The 21,741-nt window shown below is 37.0% G+C and overlaps 1 protein-coding gene across 1 annotated transcript in view; it reads right to left on the bottom strand.

Annotated features, from left to right (window-relative positions):
- LOC150086962 (uncharacterized) overlaps nt 1–21,741 on the bottom strand; it is a 270,054-nt gene that overhangs the window by 183,633 nt on the left and 64,680 nt on the right. Inside the window, exons 4-5 of the mRNA XM_090372337.1 lie at nt 4,421–5,546; nt 3,219–3,337 (exon numbers count right to left, since the gene is read on the bottom strand). Coding sequence (XP_090228463.1) covers nt 3,219–3,337; nt 4,421–5,546 — 1,245 coding nt within the window. The remainder of the gene's footprint in view (nt 1–3,218; nt 3,338–4,420; nt 5,547–21,741) is intronic.

Raw genomic sequence — 21,741 nt, forward strand, 5'->3', positions numbered from 1 at the left:
CAAAGGAACTGGACAAAAATAATTTTGATATCATATATTTGGATTTCAGGAAATCTTTTGACACTGTTGTGCATGGAAGACTATTGTACAAATTGGAGCAGAATGGTATTAAGGGTAAGTTGCTACAATGGATAAAAGGATGGTTAAGTGAAGAGAGAGGGTGATAATCAATGAGTGCTGCTCTTCGTGGACTAATGTTATTAGTGGAGTCCCACAAGGTTCGGTGTTGGGTGCACTGTTGTTTCGTATATTTATCAATGATATTGATGAAGGTATATCAGGCATAGTGTCGAAGTTTGCAGATGATACAAAGGTTGGCAGGGTTGTTAATGACAGTAATGGCAGTGTGCTACTGTAACAGGATCTAGACAATTTGGGCAGATGGGCTAAGAAGTGGCAACTGAAGTTTAACATTAACAAATGCAAAGTACTGCATATGGGTAGAAGTAACCCCAGAGACACGTACCAACTGTGTGGTACTACACTTAAGGTGGTAGAAAATGAAAAAGACCTGGGAGTAATTGTGCAGTCAGATATAAAGTTTTCTGAGCAATGCAGACAGGCTGCCAGGGCAGGTCATGGGGTTTTGTCAATGATATATAGGAATTTTGCTAGCAGGGAAAAGGAAGTGATTGTTCCTCTGTATAAGGCAATGGTCAGGCCACACCTTGAGTACCTGCATACAGGTCTGGAGGCCTCATTTTAGGAAGGATGTCGATTTGCTTGAGCATGTACAGAGAAGGGCAACAAGATTGGTGAGGGGAATGAAGGGATCCTCTTACCAAGACAGGCTTAAGTTCTGCAAATTGCAGTGGCTGGAGACAAGGCACCTGTGCGGTGATCTGATTGAGGTGTATAAGGCCTTGAATGGGTTGAGCACGCTGAATTCTGATGGGTTCCTTCCACTTGTTCAGATTACGAACCTAAGGAGGCATAAATTCAAATTAAGAAAAGACAGATGTAGAATAGATGTGCGGAAATTTGCCTTTAGCCAGGGGGTGGTTAATTAATTGCTGGAACAAACTTCCATCTGTTGTTGTGGAAGTTGATAGGTTGAATAAATTTAAGGAGGAACTGGACAGGCATTTGGAGGGAACTGTGTGGTTTTTTTTTTTTTTTGTTGGCTGATGCTGCATAAGCTCGTACACTTGCTTTCTTGCATCACATGTCACTACTACTATTCCATTTTTCTTGATAACTATCCTTTTCGCATATAATACATTTTGATCATTACCTTTTAAACAATCTCTTTTTGGATACATTAAGGAGATCTCACTCTGTTATTACTCCTTTAGAGGAGTTCAAGGTGGCATGTTTGTTACCTTTATGGGAATTCCACCAAATGCTGATATTTTTAAGTCTTTCTGAGTGTTCATGTTCACTCATCTCAACTAGGAGATTGCCTGACTGAAGTCTTCGACCATTTTTTGGAAGGCCAGCCACATTTTCAAGACATTTTTTAATTAAAAATGGGGACATCTTACTCAATGGGTTGTCTGTCATTTGCAGGAGCAGGGTTTTCAGTTTCTTCTTTTTTCTGCCTCTTTGCATTTGATGTATTTATATCATCTGTGGTCAATGGATCTGGATCACGGGATCCATAAGTAGTATGTCTGTTGATATCCTTTGTTGCTCCTTTTAGCAGCCCTGGGTTTCTTCTCCCAGGTTACTGGTCCAGGCACGTGGAGGTAGGAGCAGTGCCACCAGTGACCAAGTGGTTGTAGAAGTTAGTAATTAATATAAAGGGCAGATTTCCTTTCTGGGTTCTTACTTTGATACTTTAAGCACAGAACCACTTGAAGTAAACAAAAGAGAAAAAAATCACTAGAAAAGAAATGAAACTTTATTTCTTGGAAATAGCACTATATATATATACACACACACACACACACACACACACACACAGTATATATCACAAAGAAAATCACTTGTCACTTAGGGCCATTAAAAGATATATCTGCTGCAATGGATAAAGGGATGGTTGAGTGAAAGAAAACAGTGTTAATCGACACTGCTCTTCTTGTACTAACATTATAAGTAGAGTCCCCCAAGGATTCAGTGCTGGGCCCATTGCTATTTTCTATATTTCTTAATGATACTGATGTCTTAGTTTGCAGATGATATGAAGGATAGTTAATCATTGTAAGCAGAATACACTACTGAAACAAGATCTAGACAAATTAGGTAGATGAGCTGAGAAGTGGCAAATTTAAGTTTAATATTGACAAATGCAAGATACTTCATATGGAGGGCAGTAATCCCACAATGTATCGGCTGTGTAGCACCACACTGGGCATTGGAGAATGAAAGAGACTTAGGATAATTGTGCAGTCAGATACAAAGTTCTTTTGGAAGTGCATATAGGCTCCTGGACAGCTCATGGAGTTTTGTCAATGATATACAGCAATTTTTCCAGCAGGGATAAGATGATTCCATTGTATAAGGCAATGGTCGGGTCACATTTTGAGTACTGCATACAGGTGGTGGAGGCCTCATTTTAGGAAGGATGTAGAGGTGTTGCAATGGGTGCAACACCTCTACATCTTTTGTGAGGGGAGAAAAAGAGTGCTCTTACCAGGAAATCTTCAGTTTTGCAAATTGCGGTGTCTGGAGACAAGGCTCATGCAAAGAGATCCGATTGAGGTGTTTAAGGCCTTGAATGGATTGAGTAAGCTCAACATTGATGGAACCCTTCCTCTTGCTCAGATTATCCACATGAGGGGGCATAAATTCGGATTGAGAAAGGATAGTTGCAGGTAAGATGTGCAGAAATTTGCCTTCAGCCAAAGAGGGTGGTTGATTGTTGGAACAAACTTCCATTTGTTGTTTGAATGCAAGTAGTTGGAATAAATTCAAAAAAGAACCACAACTGTTGAAGGGTGATGATGTAGGAAGATGATGTAGTATGGAGAGATGGTGTAGGAAGTTTGTAACAACAGGCATGTGGTTAGAATTTTCCACATGCCTTTACATGATGGAACAGACATGTAGTTAAAATTTTCTTTTCTTTCTCACATACTTTCTTAACACCCTGTTAGATACTGATTTTGTTTTTTTTTAACTTGATGTCAAAACCCCCTGGCATTATCACCACAACAAATACACTGAAACAATCATTTTTTGCAATTAATTTTCCATCTATTATAATAAAGATTAACTTCAGCAGAAAAAATATTTCAAACTTACGCTTGGTGTAAGATTATTCCACTTTCCAAAACTACCTTTTGCAACAAGTCTTCTTACTGCTAATTCTGCAGCCTGTCGTTTTGCATCTTTTTTTGTTTTATCCCAAGCAGCAGAAAGTTCCTCATTTCCCAAAAATGAAACGGCTTTGAACCTATATTTTAAAAATAATAATCATAACTGAAAATGGCAATATACAGGAAGATGCAAAAGTTGCAGAGCATAGGAAATTTTACTGTGTTTTATTAATAATAATACTAATATATTGTAATTAGAATAGCAATTTTTTCTTTCTTTACAGGTAGATGATGGCTTCTAAATTAATAAGGTGGGGTATTTCTAATGAAAAAAAGCATGCACTTCAAATCAATTAATTTTTACCAAATTTAATTAAAAATCCAAATTATCTTATACACCTTTTGGCATCTCTCATATTGTGCGATTAACTTCACAATTGGGTCATCATGTCTGCAATACTAGGGTACCTGCCCGCCCACTGATGATAGGCCAATAGCCTTGAAATATGTCTGGGTGGTGGTACTCACTGAGAATAAGTAACAATAGCCTTCTCTATTAGTGAAGCGTTACTTATTTGAGGTAGTGCAGTATCATGGCAACTCATCGTGAAGGCAGAGCACAATATGAGAAAGGGCAAATGGTGCCCACAACAACTACTTTGTAGTTTTTTAAGAGTGTCTATGGTGTAACAAAACACCGATATTATACCAAATTTAATAAAATCATCCCCAGAGCTTTCCAATTTTGAAAAAATACTTAATTGGTTCAAAGAAATGATAATCATCTGTAACAATGCACATAACAGTCAGAAAAAAAAATAAGGCACATACCTTCTACTGTTACAATTTTTTTTTTAAAAAATGCACAGCAGTGACATGAATTGAGCTCTGCAATTGGTTTACAACAATGCAATCTTATTCAATGGTCAAAATTCATTAACAAGATGATGTTCTATCTTATAAATTGCATGAAAAGTCAATGGTTATAATTTATACTAGTGTATTCAACAATGGCCCACACTGGGTGGAATAGCCTCATGCAAAATGATCAATGGGTTTGAGGAACATTAACAATCATCTTATGAAATCTGTTCTTATGTAAATCACCGCTGTTCAGGAGACAAATGAAGGGCCAACAATGAAAATAAAATTTTGAGAGAGAGAGAGAGAGAGAGAGAGAGAGAGAGAGTGTGCATGTGCATAAACAAGACTTGGCTTACCTAGGATTATGTGGAGGACCTTCAGTTGAAACAATTTCCACCTTAGTTATAACATGATTTCTCTGACCATATTCATACAATGCACTGACAGGATTTTTCATAAGTGCTGCAAAACTAGTACTGTTTAACACATCATTAATATAATGAACTGAAGATGATATTTCGAGTGAATTTAAATCAGTTGGAACACTAACTGATTCCTTTTTTCTTGTTCCACTTTCCTGTAATGAATTCCTAGCAGTATGATGAGGCTTTGAAGAGGAATTGGAACTGACTTGTGCTTTTAGAGATGTCTGTTGTGGAGTAGAAAATGCAGATAAACAAGATGATGAAATGGAATGATTAGAATTTTGCAAGTGTTCTTTTTTCTCATCACAAGGATGGATATTTTTGTACAACTTAATTAATTCATGTGGAGGAAGAGGAATTGGATTTTCTGTTGGTGAATTTTTATGTTTGCCCAGTGACCACCTTATTGGGTTGTCATAAGATTTCAGAATAAGACCATCTTTTTGCATACTATAAAGTGCATCTTCAATTTCTTTTTCTTTGTGAACACCTAAAGATAATGCTATCTCTGCTGCAGATGAAGCACCATTGTGTGTTATAACATCCAAAATATCCCTACCTAAGTTTTCTTTGTAACTGCTTGGCAAAACTCCTTGATCTTTCTCTGTTTCAACTTTTATATTAGTTGAAATATCTCTAACTCGTTTATTAATATTTAATGATAATGGTTCTTGATTCTGTATCTGATTTTGATTGAAACCACTGGCATCAAAATTAACAAGCTGCCACATAGGTGGACTATTATTTATCTTTTTTAAGACACCTTCCTTTTCTAGCTGATATAGGTATGGATTTATTTCTTTTTTACTTTGAAATCCCATAGCTTTAGCTAACTTTAGGGCTGGGACTGCTGCTTGAGTTTCTTGTAGATAGCCAACAATATTAGTGACTATGTTGTTTGATACTGTTACATCACTTATTCCAGAAAAAATCCACAAGGAAGGATTTTCTTTCACTCTTTTTGCCAGTCCCTGATGAAGAAGTTGAAGAAGAATTAGATTGACAATTGATTCCATATATCCTATTTGACTGCTGATGTCTTTCGATGTTAAAGGTCCTAAACAAAGTTAAAAATATGTTAGTATCAAGATAAAAATGCATAAGCAGATCAACTATCATTACAGAAAATAATGGCACAAAGCAGTTTATATAAAAACAATTTAATAAGTACAAATTCAGACATAACATATCTTGTCTTCCATTAAGAAATGATATTTGCAAGAACAAGCAAGGGTAGTTCAAAAAGTTCAGATTTTGCCAACTATAAAATCAAGATACTCACTACATTTTTCAAGCAGTTAGCTTAGATCTTCTTATCACATTATATACAAAAACTGTTTTCCAAATATGCCTTCATTTCAGAAGCACTTATATAAAGGTTTGTGAAAGGCAGTTACCAAATGAACAACAAAGCAAATTCATTTGCTTTAGTTCATTGTTTTTCATTCAATGGTGTTTGAAGTTGTTTACAAAGGCAGAGAACATTTTATCCTGGTTTATCACCATAGGTGACATATGAGGGTTAAAACCCAATTGCAGCATACATCTGCCAGACATATTCACACAAAAAATATAAATTTTATGAGTAACCCCTATACTGAAGGAAGGAAATATGTCTCTTTCAAAGAAGAAAAATGTGTACTGCAACCTTGCATTCACTGTAATGGCTGAATATAAATATACTGACAAAAAAACATAAAATACATTCCAGACTGTGCTCAGATGGTGAGTAGTTTAGAGATATGACAACAGCTACTACTGAACATGAAAAGTTGCAGCAATAATGTAAAACTGCAAAAACACATTAGTTAAAAATACAGCAGCAACAAAAAAAAAAATTTAAACATGAAGACATGCCTTGAGCTGTTCCACAATGCACATTACAATGAAAGCATAGAAAAACCCACTTTTAAGTCAGGTATTTTGATTTTACTTTTTGCATACATTGGAGCTGTAATGACTTTTCAAAATACAACAAAGATCAAACACAAAGACAAAGATCAGAAGTGCTTTGACAGACCACATTACAAAATTATGAGAGAGTAACTTAATTTATTTATGTTTTTTTTTTTTTTTTTTTTTTTTTTAGTGATCCCTAAGATGAAAGAGTTAAAAGCTAATACAATATACAGGTTGAGGACTAGAGAAACAATATACCAGGTGTGCATAAATTAGTCATGTGATTATGAAGCATGATTAAAATTTTATTATTGTAATAGTTATCTTAAAATGGTTTACCGCAGTTATCAAAGCAACTCAATGAGTTTTTTCTTGTGCAGTTGGCAGTCTTGATGGCAGCATGCATTGCAACAAACAGTGCAGCATTAAAATAGCAACAGTGCAGAAGAAAGCAATTTGCATGTTGCAGCTGTGGGATACCAAATCTCCAGCAACTGTAAAGAGATGTTTTAGTGGGAATTTTAGAAAGATCCACCTATGAAAAAATCAATGAGGTGATGGTTGAAACCATTTCAAGAATTCTGCAGTGTGCTGCATCAGAAAGGAGAGCAGATAAGCCTAGTGTATCTGCAGATAAAGTCCCTGAATTTCTGGGAATGTTTACCCAAAGCCCTACAAAATCTATCTGCAATGCAAGCTGGCACATGAAAATACCAAAATCAACACTGCACACACGGTTCACAAGAGACTGAAACCTCATATTTACAAAGTGCAAATCGTCTAAGAAATTAAGCATCATGACAAATCGCAACAAGAGGAATTCAATGTTCACATTCTCAACCATATAGACTAAGATGAGCACTTTCTGAAAAATGTCCTTTTCAATGATGAAGCTACATTGAACATGTTTGGTAAAGTTAACAGACACAGTTGTCACATATAGCAATCTGAAAATCCCCACTCAGTTCATGAACACAAATGTGAAAGCACCAAGGTAAATGAGTGGTGCACATTGTCCTTCACCCATGAAAACACTGAACTCTGCAAATTACCTAGATATGCTCGAATTGTATGCTGCACATCAGCTGGAAAATAGTAGTAGTGGCATGTGATGCAAGAAAGCAAGTGTATGAGCTTATGCAACATCAGCCAAAAAAAAAAAAAAAAAAAAACCATTCCCTCCAAATGCTTGTCAAGCTCCTCCCTAAATCTATTCAACTTATCAACCTCCACAGATGGAAGCCTGTTCCAGCAATCAACCACCCGCTGGCCAAAAGCAAACCTCTGCACATCCATTCTACATCCGCCCTTCCCTAATTCGAATTTATGCCCCCTCAGGTTCGTAATCTGAACAAGTGGAAGAATCCCATCAGAATTCAGCGTTCTCAACCCATTCAAGGCCCTACATATGCCAATCAGATCATCGGGCAGGTGCCCAGTCTCCAGCCACTGCAATCCACAGAACCTAAGCCTCTCCTGGCAAGAGGACCCCTTCATTCCCCTCACAAATCCCGTTGCCCCTCTCTGCACACTCTCAAACAAATCCACATCCCTCCCAAAATGAGGCCTCCAGACCTGTATGCAGTACTCAAGGCGTGGCCTGATCACTGTCTTATACAAAGGGACAATCGCCTTCTTTTCCCTGCTAGCAAAATTCCTATATATCATTGACAAAACCCCATGACCTGCTCTTGCAACCTGTCTGCATTGCTCAGAAAACTTCATATCTGACTGCACAATTACTCCCAGGTCTTTTTCATTTTCTACCATCTTAAGTGTAGTACCACACAGTTGGCATATTTCTCTGGGGTTACTTCTACCCATATGCAGTACTTTGCATTTGTCAAGGTTAAACTTCAGCTGCCACTTCTTAGCCCATCTACCCAAATTATCTAGATCCTGTTGCAGCAGCAAACTGCCATTACTGTCATCAACAAACCTGCCAACCTTTGTGTCATCTGCAAACTTGGACACTAAGCCTGATATGTTGTTTTGTATATTTATCAATATCATTGATAAATATACAAAACAACAGCAGACCCAACACCGAACCCTGTGGGACTCCACTAATAACATTAGTCCACGAAGAGCAGCACCCATTAATTACCACCCTCTGTCTTCTTCCATTCAACCATCCTTTTATCCATTGTAACAACTTACCCTTAATACCATTCTGCTCCAATTTGTGCAATAGTCTTCCATGCGCAACAGTGTAAAAAGCTTTCCTGAAATCCAAATATATGATATCAAAATTATTTTTTGCATCTAGTTCCTTTGTAACCACATCATAATATCCTATCAAATTTGTCACACAAGACTTTTCCTTAACAAACCCATGCTGTGTCTGAATTATTGATGCAGTCTTGTCTAGATGATCCTGCAATGCATCTTTAACCAGTGACTCCATTATTTTACCCAGAACAGAAGTTAAATTAACTGGTCTGTAATTACTTGTGTCACCCTTCGATCCCCCGTTGTGAATTGGGGATACATTTGCAAATCTCCAGTCTGTGGGGACCTCCCCTGAGTCCAAGGATGCTCTCATAATTATGGCTAAGGATTTGCTTAGTTGCTTTGCCGCCTCCTTTAATATAACTGGATAGATCCCATCCACCCCAGGTGCTTTTCTTATGTTTAACTTCAACAATTTCTCCTCCACTTTGCTCTCAGATATTACAAAATTATTAAGCACCCTGTTACAATTGATAACTTTCTGCCATTTTCAAACCTTAATAACTCCTCATGTGTGAATGTAGATGCAAAATGCTCATTCAGTTTGTTTGCTATCTGAGCAGGATCATCAAGAGTCGAACCATCGATATCAAGTGGACCAATCAGATTCATTCCTTTCCTTTTAGTTTATATAAGTAAAGAAATTCTTGCTGTTGTTCTTAGCATCTTTTGCCAAAGATTTCTCGTAATCTGCCTTCGCCTGCCCAACCTCCTTTGTGACCAGAGATCAGAAGCCTATGGCAGATATACAGACTAGCTTATATCTGCCATAGGCTTCTGATTCACTTGATAAATTATATGCATCCCATGCATTTTTCTTCTCTGTCACAAGTCTCATTAGTTCACTTGATAACCATTTAGGCCTAAACCTTGAACAATATTTCTTAATAGGTATGAAACTTTTAGTAGCATCCACGATTAATTCCTTGAATGCTTCCCACTTAGAATTTACTATTGGTAACATTGTCAGTTAATACCACTGTACAGAATTTAAAAACTGTCTGAGACCACTGTACTCGCCTTTACGGAAGCAAATACCCTTTCCTTCACCCCTGATGGTAATTATATCTTTAAGTAAATCCCACATCAGTACACTGTGATCACTGCCACCTAGTGGTTCCTTTATCTGCAAATTCTTAATGCACAAATGATCACTGCTGATAACCAGATCAAGAGTATTACTCTCTCTGGTTGCCTCTCAAACATGCTGCTGCAGAAAACAATCATCAAATAAATCCACAAGAGTCTTACTAGTGTGTGAGTGACCAATCCACAAGTTCCAGTCAATATCTGGGAAGTTAAAATCCCCCATTATAAGACATTCTGAGTTACTAGTGCACTCTATTTCTCTGTACAATTGTTCATTGTACTCATTCAAGTCATTAGGCCTATAACACACTCCTACTCTTATTTTTGCTTTCGCAGTGCTTATGTCACACCAAACTGACTCAGCAGTGCACTGTTTATCTATATCAACTGGATGCACTCCTTTTGATTTTATGTTTTTCTTAATTAACAGCATAACATCTCCTCCCTTCCTATCCTGTCTGTACACAATGTACTCCCCAAATTCCAGTTCTGCATTCCTTATATCTGTGTGACACCACATCTCTGCTATCCCAACAATATCTGCCTTTGATGTCTTGACCAACACTTCAAATTCATCAAATTTATTTACTATACTTCTAGCATTGGTATTCATGTACCGTTCCTTATTATTAGTTACCTTAACACATCCCATATACCCACCTGTTTCACAATGACTGCCATCAGTCCCTGAAACCCCCAGCACCAGGTCGCTACTTATTCTAATAGAAGTTGTGCAAGAATCACCTTCACCTCTGCCTGCAGCTACTTTTAACCTTTTAGTCTGTGAATCTCCCCAAGCTAGCAGTTTTCTGACCCACCTAACACTGCCTCGATAGCATCAGCAAATATTCTTGCATCCTTTCTATTTAAGTATATACCATCCCTGTAGAAGCAATCTCCTGTTAACAAACACAGATCATGCTGAAAAAAATTCTACCCCTTGAGCCTTGCACATTCCCTCCAGGGCCGAATTGATTGACAAAGCTCTCATCATCTTTTCCCTCATATCGTGTCTGAGCAGAATTGCAGACACTTTCAAATTTAAAAATATGAAGCCACATTTGTTCCATCAGCAAGATGAGCACCACTGCACTGGAGCTTGCACGCATACGATTTCCTCAATAAAAAATTGGATGGGATAATACCATTCCACTGTCTGCTTGTTCCCTGGATATCACACCTATGGATTTCATTGTTACATAAAAGGGCAAGGTGTATGCAAAGAAATGTTAACAACATCACAAAGGTGCCCATGTATATGTTCATTGAAGTGCAATTGTGTTTGTAAGAAATTCTTTGTTACTTTATTAAGTGCAACAAACCATTACAATAAAATTTTAATTGAGCTTCATAATCAGGTGATTAATTTATAGACAACCTGTATTTTCACACACAGAGAGAGAGAGAGAGAGAGAGAGATGGCTTTGAACTATTAAAATGAACTGGTCCATTATACTAGAAAGCTCAAAGTCAGAAACAATTGATGTAAGAGTTTGCACATGTGGCATTTTTGAGTGTCTGAGAGGAAGAATGGGTCAGCATCAAGATCTTTCTGACTTTGAATATGGAATGATTGTGTGGCAAGATGTACAGGTGCCAATAACTTAACAACAGCCAGCAAAATTAAATGCTCCCATTCTGTGGTGCCACAGGTTTATTGTGACTGGTTCAACAATGGTGAAACAACCAGTCAAAGGCCACAAGTGCGACAGCAGCATAGGGTCAATGCCTGTCGTGAGTGTCGTGTATCGTCTTCAGCAAGTTGCTTCCAATTTGCTTGAACATGCAGCTAATGTTCAAGCAAATTGGTAAAGTAGCCTTTTCAATGCAGCATAGTGGACTAGCTAACCACCCAGCACAATGCAGAAATATAAGAGATGCATTAGCAACACGGGCTATGCACCAGATATTAGCTGATAAAGGATATGGCAATTAACAACTGCCACTGGTACTCAATGTTCACTGAGGGATACAAGAAAGAAACTTCCCTTGATGAGCATCAACACTAAACAATGTACCACTGAGATGTAGGAATATGTTACCTTGTCTGATGAATCCCATTTCCAAATAAACTAACCATTGAACATTAAACTGGTACCTTATTTTGGACCTTTATAACCAACCTCCACAGCATTCTACAATCCACAAATATCACACACAAGTCAATCATAAAATTCAGACTACTTCTAAGTAAAGTAAAACGACTACTTTTTATGTGTTGTAGAAATATACTAAATGTGCACTTGTAATACTAACTCTTAACATTTATAACATGCATTTTCGAATATACAGTCAATTGTGTAGTTGAATACAGTTGATATAGTTAGGGAAGGATGTTAAGTGGTTGTTTTCAATTAAGATTATTATTATATTTAATACCACTCTTACACCACGTGAAATTAATAATATAGTTTATTAAGCTATGCTATTCGTCTAAACTACTATACATTAAAGTAACGTTTCAGGTATCTTAACGATACCCATCATCAGACTATGCTGTTGGGAGAACAAAAATAGAAAGGGTTAAAATAAATTGGTAATGAATACATTACCAATATTACAATTATGAATATTATGATTTTACAATTACAAGTACCAATATTATGATTTTACAATTACAATTTGCAAAAAAACAATATTCTAGGTTTGAATATTGTTAACAATAAAAACAAGACATTATATTAGATAAATACAAAGAGATTAAATTAAATTCTTACCTGTTGACAATTTCTTTGTATTTATTCAATCTAATATCTGATATTTATCGTTAACAATATCCAAACTTATAATTGTTTATTTGCAAATTGTAATATCATAATATACGCAATGAATTCAAATTTTTAACCCCTTTCTATTTTTGTTCCCGCAATAGCACAGTCTTATGATGGGTATCGGTAAGATACCTGAAACATTACCTTAATGTATAGTAATTTAGGCGAATAGTGAAATTAATAATAAACTATATTATTAATTTCATGTGATGTAAGAGTGGTATTAAATATAATAATAATCTTAATGAATACAGTAGCCTGTTCAAAAACATTTATTATCAAATTAAATCATCACAAGGTAGACACAGACCTCACAGAAAAACCTACATCAAAAATACTGTCTATTAAGAGTTTTTATAAAGTAATGCATTCTAGCATAAGACAGGGCTAATAACCAAATGAAATTATTTTGTATTGGCACTGTACACAAGGGTATTGTTGATCTTTTTTTTTTCTTTTTTTTTTAAAAACAATTTTATTTTCTTTTATTTATAAATAATAATTACTCATTTCTTTTATTTGGGAATAAAATTTTTGATAATGTTTGTCTCCAAAGAAAGATGTTTGGAAACAGCTCATGGTGTTCTATAAATGATACAGAGGAACTTTGAAAGCAGAGACAAGGAGGCCATTATTTCATTGTCTAAGGCAATAGTTAGCATTAGCATAGATGCAAGGAAGCAAGTTTATATAGCATCAGCCAAAAAAAAAACAAAAAAAAAACACACACAGACACACACAGACACACACACTCTTCTCATTTCATTCATCCACCCGCTCCAAATGCTTGTCTAGTTCTGACTTGAATCTGTTTAAGCTATCAACTTCTACGACAGCAGAAGAAGTTTGTTCAGCAATCAACCACCCACTGGCTAAAGGCAAATTTCTGCACATCTATCCTACAACTGACTTTCCTCAATTTGAATTTATGCCCTCTCAGGCAATTATTCTGAGCAAGAGGAAGAATCCCATCAGCACTGAGAATGCTCAAACCATTCAAGGCTTTATGCACCTCAATCAGATCACCCCGCAGGTGTGTAGTCTCCAGACACTGTAATTTGCAAAACTTAAGCCTTTCTTCGTAAGAGCAACCCTTTGTTCCATTCACTAATCTTGTTGCCCTACTCTGTACTCATTCCAACAGTTCTATATCCTTCTTAAAACAAGGCCTCCAGAACTGTATACAGTACTCCAAGTGTGGCCTGACCATTGCCTTATACAAGGGGATAATCGCCTCCTTATCCCTGCTAGAAAAATGCCTGTAATCATTGACAAAACACCATGAGCTACTCTTGCAGACAGTCAGCACTGCTCAGAAAACTTCATATCTACCTGCACAAATACCCCCAGGTCCTTTTCACTCTCTACCTCTGTCAGTGTAGTACCACACAGTTGATAATCTACTCTGAGGTTACTGCTTCTCATATGCAGTACTTTGCATTTGTTAATGTTAAACTTCAGTTGCCACCTCTCAGCCCATCTACTCAACTTTTCTAGATCCTGTTGCAGTAGCGTACTATCATTAGTGTCATTAACAACCCTGCCGACCTTCGTGTAGTCTCTAAACTTGGACATTAAGCCTGATATACCATCATCAATATTTAATGAATACAGAAAACAACAATGGACCCAACACTGAACCCTGGGGGTCATCCACTAATAACATTAGTCCATGAAGAGCAGTGTCCATTGACTACCACTCTGTCTTCTCCCACTCAAACATCCCTTTATCCATAGCAGCAATTTGCCTCCAATGCCACACTGCTCCAAAAGTACAGCAGTCTTCCATGTGCAACAGTATCAAATGCCTTTCTAAGATCCAAATATATGATATCAAAATTATTCTTTGCATCAAGTTCCTTTGTGACTACATCATAGTATCCAATCAAATTGGTCAGACAAGACTTTCCCTTAACAAACCCATGCTGTGTCTGAACTATAACTGCAGTCTTGTCTAGATGATCCTGCAATGCACCTTTAATCAGTGACTCCATTATTTTCAACAGAACAGAAGTTAAACTAACAGGTCTGTGAGTACTCGTGTCACCCTTACATCTCCCTTTGTGAATTGGGGATACATTTGCATATCTCCGGTCCATGGGAATTTCCCCGTGTCCAAGGATGCACTCATAATTATGGCTAAGTGTTCGCTTACTACCTTTGCCATCTCCTTTAATATAACCAGATAGATCCCATCACCCCCAGGTGCCTTTCTTATATTTAACTTCAACAATTTCTCCCATACTTTGTTCTCAATTATTACAAAATCATTAAGCACACTGTTATAGTTTGATAATCTTCTGGCATGCTGTCCCCATGAATAACTCCTCATGTGCAAATGTAGATGCCAAATACCCATTCAGTTTGTTAGCTACCTGAGCAGGATCATCAACGGTAGAACCATCGATAGAGTGGACCAATCTAATTCATTCCCTTCCTTCTAAAGTTTATATAAGTAAAGTCCTTGTTGTTTTTCTTACCATCCTTTACCAAAGATTTCTTGCAATCTGCCTTTGCTTGCCTAACCTCCTTTGTGACTTGATTACAGACTTGCTTATATCTGCAATAGTCTTCTGTGTCACCTGATAATTTATATGCATCCCATGCATTTTTGTTCTCTGCCACGAATCTCAGTTCTTCTGACATCCATTTAGGCCTAAACCTTGAACAATATGTCTTAATCGGTATGAAAAGCCTAGTAGCTTCCACGATTAGTTGCTTGAATGCTTCCCACTTATAATTTGCTGTTGGTAACATCATCAGTTGATCCCACTGTACAGAATTTAAAAACTGTCTGAGACCACTGTAGTCACCTTTACAGAAGCAAAAACCCTTCCCTTTACCTGATGGTAATTAAATCTTTAAGTAAATTCCACGCAAATTCTTTATACACAAATATTCACTGCTGATAACACCAGATCGAGACTATTTCCCTCTCTGGTTGCCTCTCGAACATGCTTTTGCAGAAAACAATCGTCCAATAAATCCACATCAGTCTTGCTAGTGTGCAAATAACCAATCCACAAGTTCCAGTCAATATCTCGGAAGTTAAAATCCCCCCATTATAACACAATTTGATTTTCTGGCCCATTCTATTTCTCTGTACAATTGTTCATTGAATACTCATTAATCATATAACACACTCCTACTCTCATTTTTGCTTTCTCAGTGCTTATGTCATTCCAAACTGACTCAACATTGTACTGTTCATCTATGTCAACTGGATACATTTCCTTAGATTTTACGTGTTTCTAAATTAACAGCATGACCCCCCTACTCCCTCCCTATCCTTTCTGTACACAATGAACTCCCCAAATTCAAATTCTGCACTGCTTATATCTGTGCGACACCATGTACAATATCTGCCTTTGAAGTCTTGACCAGTACTTCAAATTCAAATTGATTTGTACTTCTAGCACTGCTGTACATGCACCTATTCTTATTCTTAGTTACCTTAACACAGCCCATGTATTTATTTGTTTCATGATGATTCCCACAAGTCCCCTCCATGCCACTGCTAATTCTAATACAGGTGTGGCCAACTAGTCAATCACGATCTACCAGTCGATTGCAGCTTTAATTTCGGTCGATCGTGTTACGACGAATTTTAAATATATATTAAAAATAGATTAGTCAAGATCTAAATATTATTATTATGCACCCTACAGCATACGCTTATTATGAATCTATTGAATCACGTGACTACGCTTCTTGGCGTGCAGCCGCTAGGCTTGTCTAGTGAAAATTCACGCAGTTACATTGCAGAGAGCATAGTGCATGTATCGAATTCTTATTTAGCTTACTTAATATTAATATCTGTACAGTACTTATAAACATTAAGTTAATACCCTTTGATTTAAAACGAATACTATGAAAAAGATTAACACATATCATTTTCGTAAAGATTGGGAACTAGAATACCTTTTTGTAACGAGAAAAGAAAAATGTTGTTTTGTTTGCAATGCTTCCGTGATCGTACTCAAAAAAGAAAATTTAGAAAGGCACTTCAACTAGACAAACATTTGGAATAAATGGATCAGTGAAATGGGAAGGGGAAGGGTTTTTTTTTTTTTTTTTGGCTGATGCTGTGTAAGCTTGCTTTCTTGCATCATATGCCTCTACTAATGCTAACGGACTCCATGGTAATTACTAATCTGATTTTCTGCCTAAAACTGACCTTAGAAAAAAATAAATTAAAAGAACTTAAATCCAGGTTATTTGCAAACAATATTTGTTGTTGTTGTGAAGGTTGATAGCTTAAATAAATTTAAGGCTAAACTAGACAAACATTTGGAGTGGCCGGATGGGCGAAATAGGAAGGGTTTTTTTTTTTTTTTTTTTGCTGATGCTGTATAAGCTTGCTCTCTTGTATCATATGTCTCAACTAATGCTAATGCTAAAATTTGCTGGGATTACTGTACCATGGTAGCATTTGTATACCTTAGTTTTGAGTGTTATTTTTAAATTAAATTTAACTAAATTCATGTCTTGGACTAAAACAGCAAAGTAAAAAGCTGAAATTGAAGGGAATGCTTTGGCACAGGGAAGAACTGCTGATGGCAGTTCTACACATCAGAATTATATTATACATGACTTGTGATCTTTTACAAAGCTACCCTTAGCTGGACATGACACCCAAAGGTGGTGGGGTGTGTGTGTGTGTGTGTGTGTGTGTGTGTGTGTGTGTGTGTGTGTGTGTGTGTGTGCGCGCGCCCCCTGTAAAGAGCATGAAGAGATCAGGTGCACATTCACATTGTGATTGTCTTATAATGAGGATTTGAAGAACAGGATTAATGCCCCCAAATGAACTGAAATGAAAGATTGACCAAGCACTTAGCTGCCCAGCTCAACACTAGAGACCATGCATGAGCATCAGAAAACACAAGAATATCCTCCATGGTTAATATCTGTACTTAGTCATTCTATTCTCAGGGAAACAGGAAACAAGCAAAAAAAGTAAGACAAAACTTGACCATGGGGGTGTTTGCCAGGAGCTAAAGTTAACTACATCACAGACACCTTTCGAAGGCACAAAAGTAACAGTGTTGTATATGTTGGTACTAAACTACAGAGCAATGTTATTAGCATTACCATAGGTACATGATGCAAGAAAGCAAGCTTATATAGCATCAGCCAAAAAAAAAAAAAAAACCCCTTCTCATTTCACCCATCCATTCGGTCCAAATGTATAAATGGATGCCAATCAACTGATGGAACTATGGAAAGAAGGAAAACTCATGGGAAAATTATAAATTATCAGTGGACACAGAAACTTATAGTAAATGCAGTGCTAAAATCAAGTCACTAAAATGATTAAGAAAAGCTAATCAAGATTATGAGACGTCTTTGGCTAAGAATGCAAAGAAAAATAGCCAAAGAATTCTTTGCATATATTAAAAGTAGAAGGAGAGGGCAGAATCACATTGACCATCTGGATACAAATGGCATTAATTACTTATGATCCTGTTCAAGTTGCTGACAAAGTAAATAAATATTTTTCAATTACATTAACTTGAAGATATTTTTAGGGATAGAATACTAAAAATAAACAAAATTATAACTGGAAACTAAATGATTTTGTGATAGAAGAGAACAAAGCAGAAGAGAAATTGTTAAAGCTAAAAGTAAAAGAAAACATCCAGGGCTGATGTGACCTATCCAATTTTATTAAAAGCAGCAGCAAAAGAGGTAAGCAGACCTATAACTATAATTATGAAGGTATTCTAAGATTCGGGGTAGGTCCCTATAGATTGGAGATATAGAAATGCCTCTCCTATACACAAAAGGGGATTAAAGGATAAAGTAAGCAATTACAGCCCAGTAAGCTTGACCTGTGTTCCAGAGAAAATAACGTAGCCAGTGGTTACACAGTATTACTTTGACAGGCACAGAGTCATACAGAAATTACAGCACAGATTTGCTAAGGGAGGTCTTATCTGATCAATCTGATTAGCTACTATGACACAAAAACAAAGGAGGTAGATGCAAAAAAAAAAAAACAAAACCAATTTGATATCATATACTTAGATTTTAGTAAATCTTTTGACACTGTTCCTGATTGATTCTTCATGAAAGACTGCTGTACAAATCTAGGCTGTGTAACAGTACAAGGTGCGGAGGATTTCAGCAACCGCTGGGAGTCATCGCAAAACAAGTAAATACATGGGCTGTGTTAAGGTAGCTAAGAATAATAACAAGTGTATGTATATTTGCATGTACATCAATGTTAGGAGTTAGGTAAATAAATTTGATGAATTTGAGATGTTGGTCAGAATATTGTTGGAATATCAGAGAAGTAGTGTCACACAGATATAAGGAATGCAGAATTGGAATTTGGGGAGTACAATGTGTACAGGAATATAGGAAGGGAGGAGGGGTTATGCTATTAGTTAAGAAACACATAAAACCTGCACTGTCTATCCAGTTGACATGGGTAAACAGTGCAGTGTCAAGTCAATTTGGTGTGACATAATCCCTGGGAAAGCAAAGTTGAGAGTAGGAGTGCGTTAGGCCAAATAACTCTGATGAGTATAATGAACAGCTGAACAGAGAAATAGCATGGGCCAATAAATCAGACTGTCTTACAATGGGGAATTTTAATTTCTCAGATATTGACTGGAACTTGTGGATTAGTCACTCACACACTAGCAAGGCTTTTGTGGATTTATTGGATGATTATTTTCTACAGCAGATCTTAAGAACCTGCAGATAAAGGAACCACTAGGTGACAGTGTTCACAGCATGCAGATTGGAGATTTGCTCAAAGAGGTAACTACCAACAGGTGTAAAGGGAAGAGTTTTTTCTTTTGTAAAGGTGACTACAGTGGTCTGAGACATTTTTTAAATTGTATACAGTGGGACCAACTGATGATGTTACCAACAGCATATTCTAAATGGGAAGCATTCAAAGAATTAATCTTGGAAGGCTACTAGGGTATTCATACCAACTAAGAAATATTGTTCAAGTTTTAGGCCTAAATGGATGTCAGATGAACTAATGAGACATGGGGAAAGAGAAGAAAAATGCATGGGATACATATAAATTAGCAGGGGTCACAGAAGCCTATGTTAGATATAAGCTGGTCTGTAATCAAGGCACAACGGAGGTTAGACTGGCAAAAGCAGAATATGAGAACTCTTTGGCAAAGGATGCAAAGAAAAACAAAAAAGAGCTCTTTACTTATGTAATGTCTAGAAGGAAATGGATGAACCAGATTGGTCCACTTGATATCGATGGATCAACTGTTGATGATCCTGCTCAAGTAGCTAACAAACTGAATGAGTATTTGCATCTACATTTATACATGAGTTATTCAAGGGGGAGAATGCCAGAGGTGTATTAAACTCTGGCAGTGAGCTAAATGATTTTGTAATAAATTTAAGGCTTTCGATCATGTTTGGCATAAAGGTCTTCTAAATAAGCTTCCACCCTATGGTTTGCCAGCTGTTCTTCGTAATTTGGTATCCGTTTTCTCTCTGACCGCTCACTGCAGGTGATGGTATACAGCTCTCTGTCTTCTAACTTCTCCACTAATGTTGATGTTCCCCAAGGTTCAGTTCTTTCTCCCACTCTTTTCCTCTTATATATTAATGACCTTCTTCCATTGACTGGAAATCCTATCTTTACCTGATGATAGCACATTGCTTTCAATCATCCAGTTTGAGAAACTTTGCCCTGCTCAAACAGCTTCAACTTTTCAAGTATCCACTGACAATCCTTAAATGCCGATTTCAAGGTAATTCAACACTGTGGACAAAGAAAACTTACTTCCAATCTTTCCAAAACTCAGTCCTATCTTATATCTCACAAAAAGGATTCCTCTGCTCCTATGCTTATCTTCAATTATGCTCCGATTTCTAGGCAAGATCTTAGGGATTACCCTGACATAAAATCTCTCTTGTCATAAAACATATTACAAATATTGCTTCCTCTGCATCCAAAAAACTGGGTTTTCTCTTTCGCACTCGGCATTACTTTTCTTCCAAACAATTGTTAACTCTGTAGAAATCGCAAATCTGCCCTACCATGGAATATTGTTCCCACATCTGGGGCAGTGCCCCCAAAACCTCTCTCAGGCTTCTAGATTCCATTCAAAAGAGGGCAGTTAGGTTAACTAATGACTCATCTCTAACAGAGTCTCTCTCTCTCTCCACTCTGTCTCATAGAGATACTGTTTCTGCTGCATGCCTTTTCTACAGGTACTTCCATGGGTACTGTTCTTCTGAATTGGCTTCTTTAATTCCCATTCTCCTGTTCAAAGCAGTCCAAATATGTGCCAAAACCAGTGAACGTCCTTTTACTGTCCAAGTTCAATCCTACAGAACCAACATTTCTTCCTCCTCATTTATTCATTCAATTTCTGTTTTTTGGAACAAATTTCCTTCATGCATATTTCCTGAAAATTACAATCTACAGAAGTTCAAGTCTAATGTCAACAAGTATCTTCTTTCGTCTTTTCAACCTATGCACGGTACTAAGTACTATAGGTTCTAAAAAAAAAAAAAAGTACCCATACATAAATTTTTTTTTTTTTTTTTACATATGATGTGAGCAATACACGAAGGAACCAGTTTTTTACTGCTTCCTTTGTGTATCATGGCTGTGAGGTCCAACTGGAGAGTACGGCGCCATCGTAATATCCGAGCCCGAGGCGGGATTCGAACCTGTGACCTTTCGGTTGCCAGGCAGGCACTTGACCCACCCGGCTAGCCTGATTGTCATACATAACAATGATCCTTGAGAATGAAAAATATATTACTATGGAAAACATATTTATTTTAAAAAGGTTTATACATGAGCAATGCACTTCCATCATTTCTGCTACCCAGGTAGTATGTATACATCTTTCAATTATATCTCATATTGTGAATACCTTCACAACGAGTTGCCGAGGTATTGTACTTCCTCGAATAAGTAACGCTTCAGCTATGGAAAAGACTAATGATACTTATTCTCGGCAGATACCACCACCCAGATGGCACCAACTGAAGAATGGTATGGGATAAGATACTCTGTTATCCACATACTGTCTCTATTAGACTTTGGAAAGCAAAAAAGGTGTAGGAAAGTGAAGTAGGAGAGGAAGAGGAAAGGAGCAGTTACTCCTCACTGTTGAAAAAAAGCCATGAAATAGGGTTGAATTTGAAAGTGTCTGCAATTCTGCCCAGACACAATAGAAGGGAGTATATGATGAGAGCCTTGTCGATCAATTCGGCCCTAGAAAGATTGTGCAAGGCTCAAGGGGTAGAATTTTTTTCAGC

This window comes from Mastigoproctus giganteus, chromosome 4 (assembly GCF_048544385.1).
Source record: "Mastigoproctus giganteus isolate SK-2022 chromosome 4, ASM4854438v1, whole genome shotgun sequence".
Taxonomy (NCBI): domain Eukaryota; kingdom Metazoa; phylum Arthropoda; class Arachnida; order Uropygi; family Thelyphonidae; genus Mastigoproctus; species Mastigoproctus giganteus.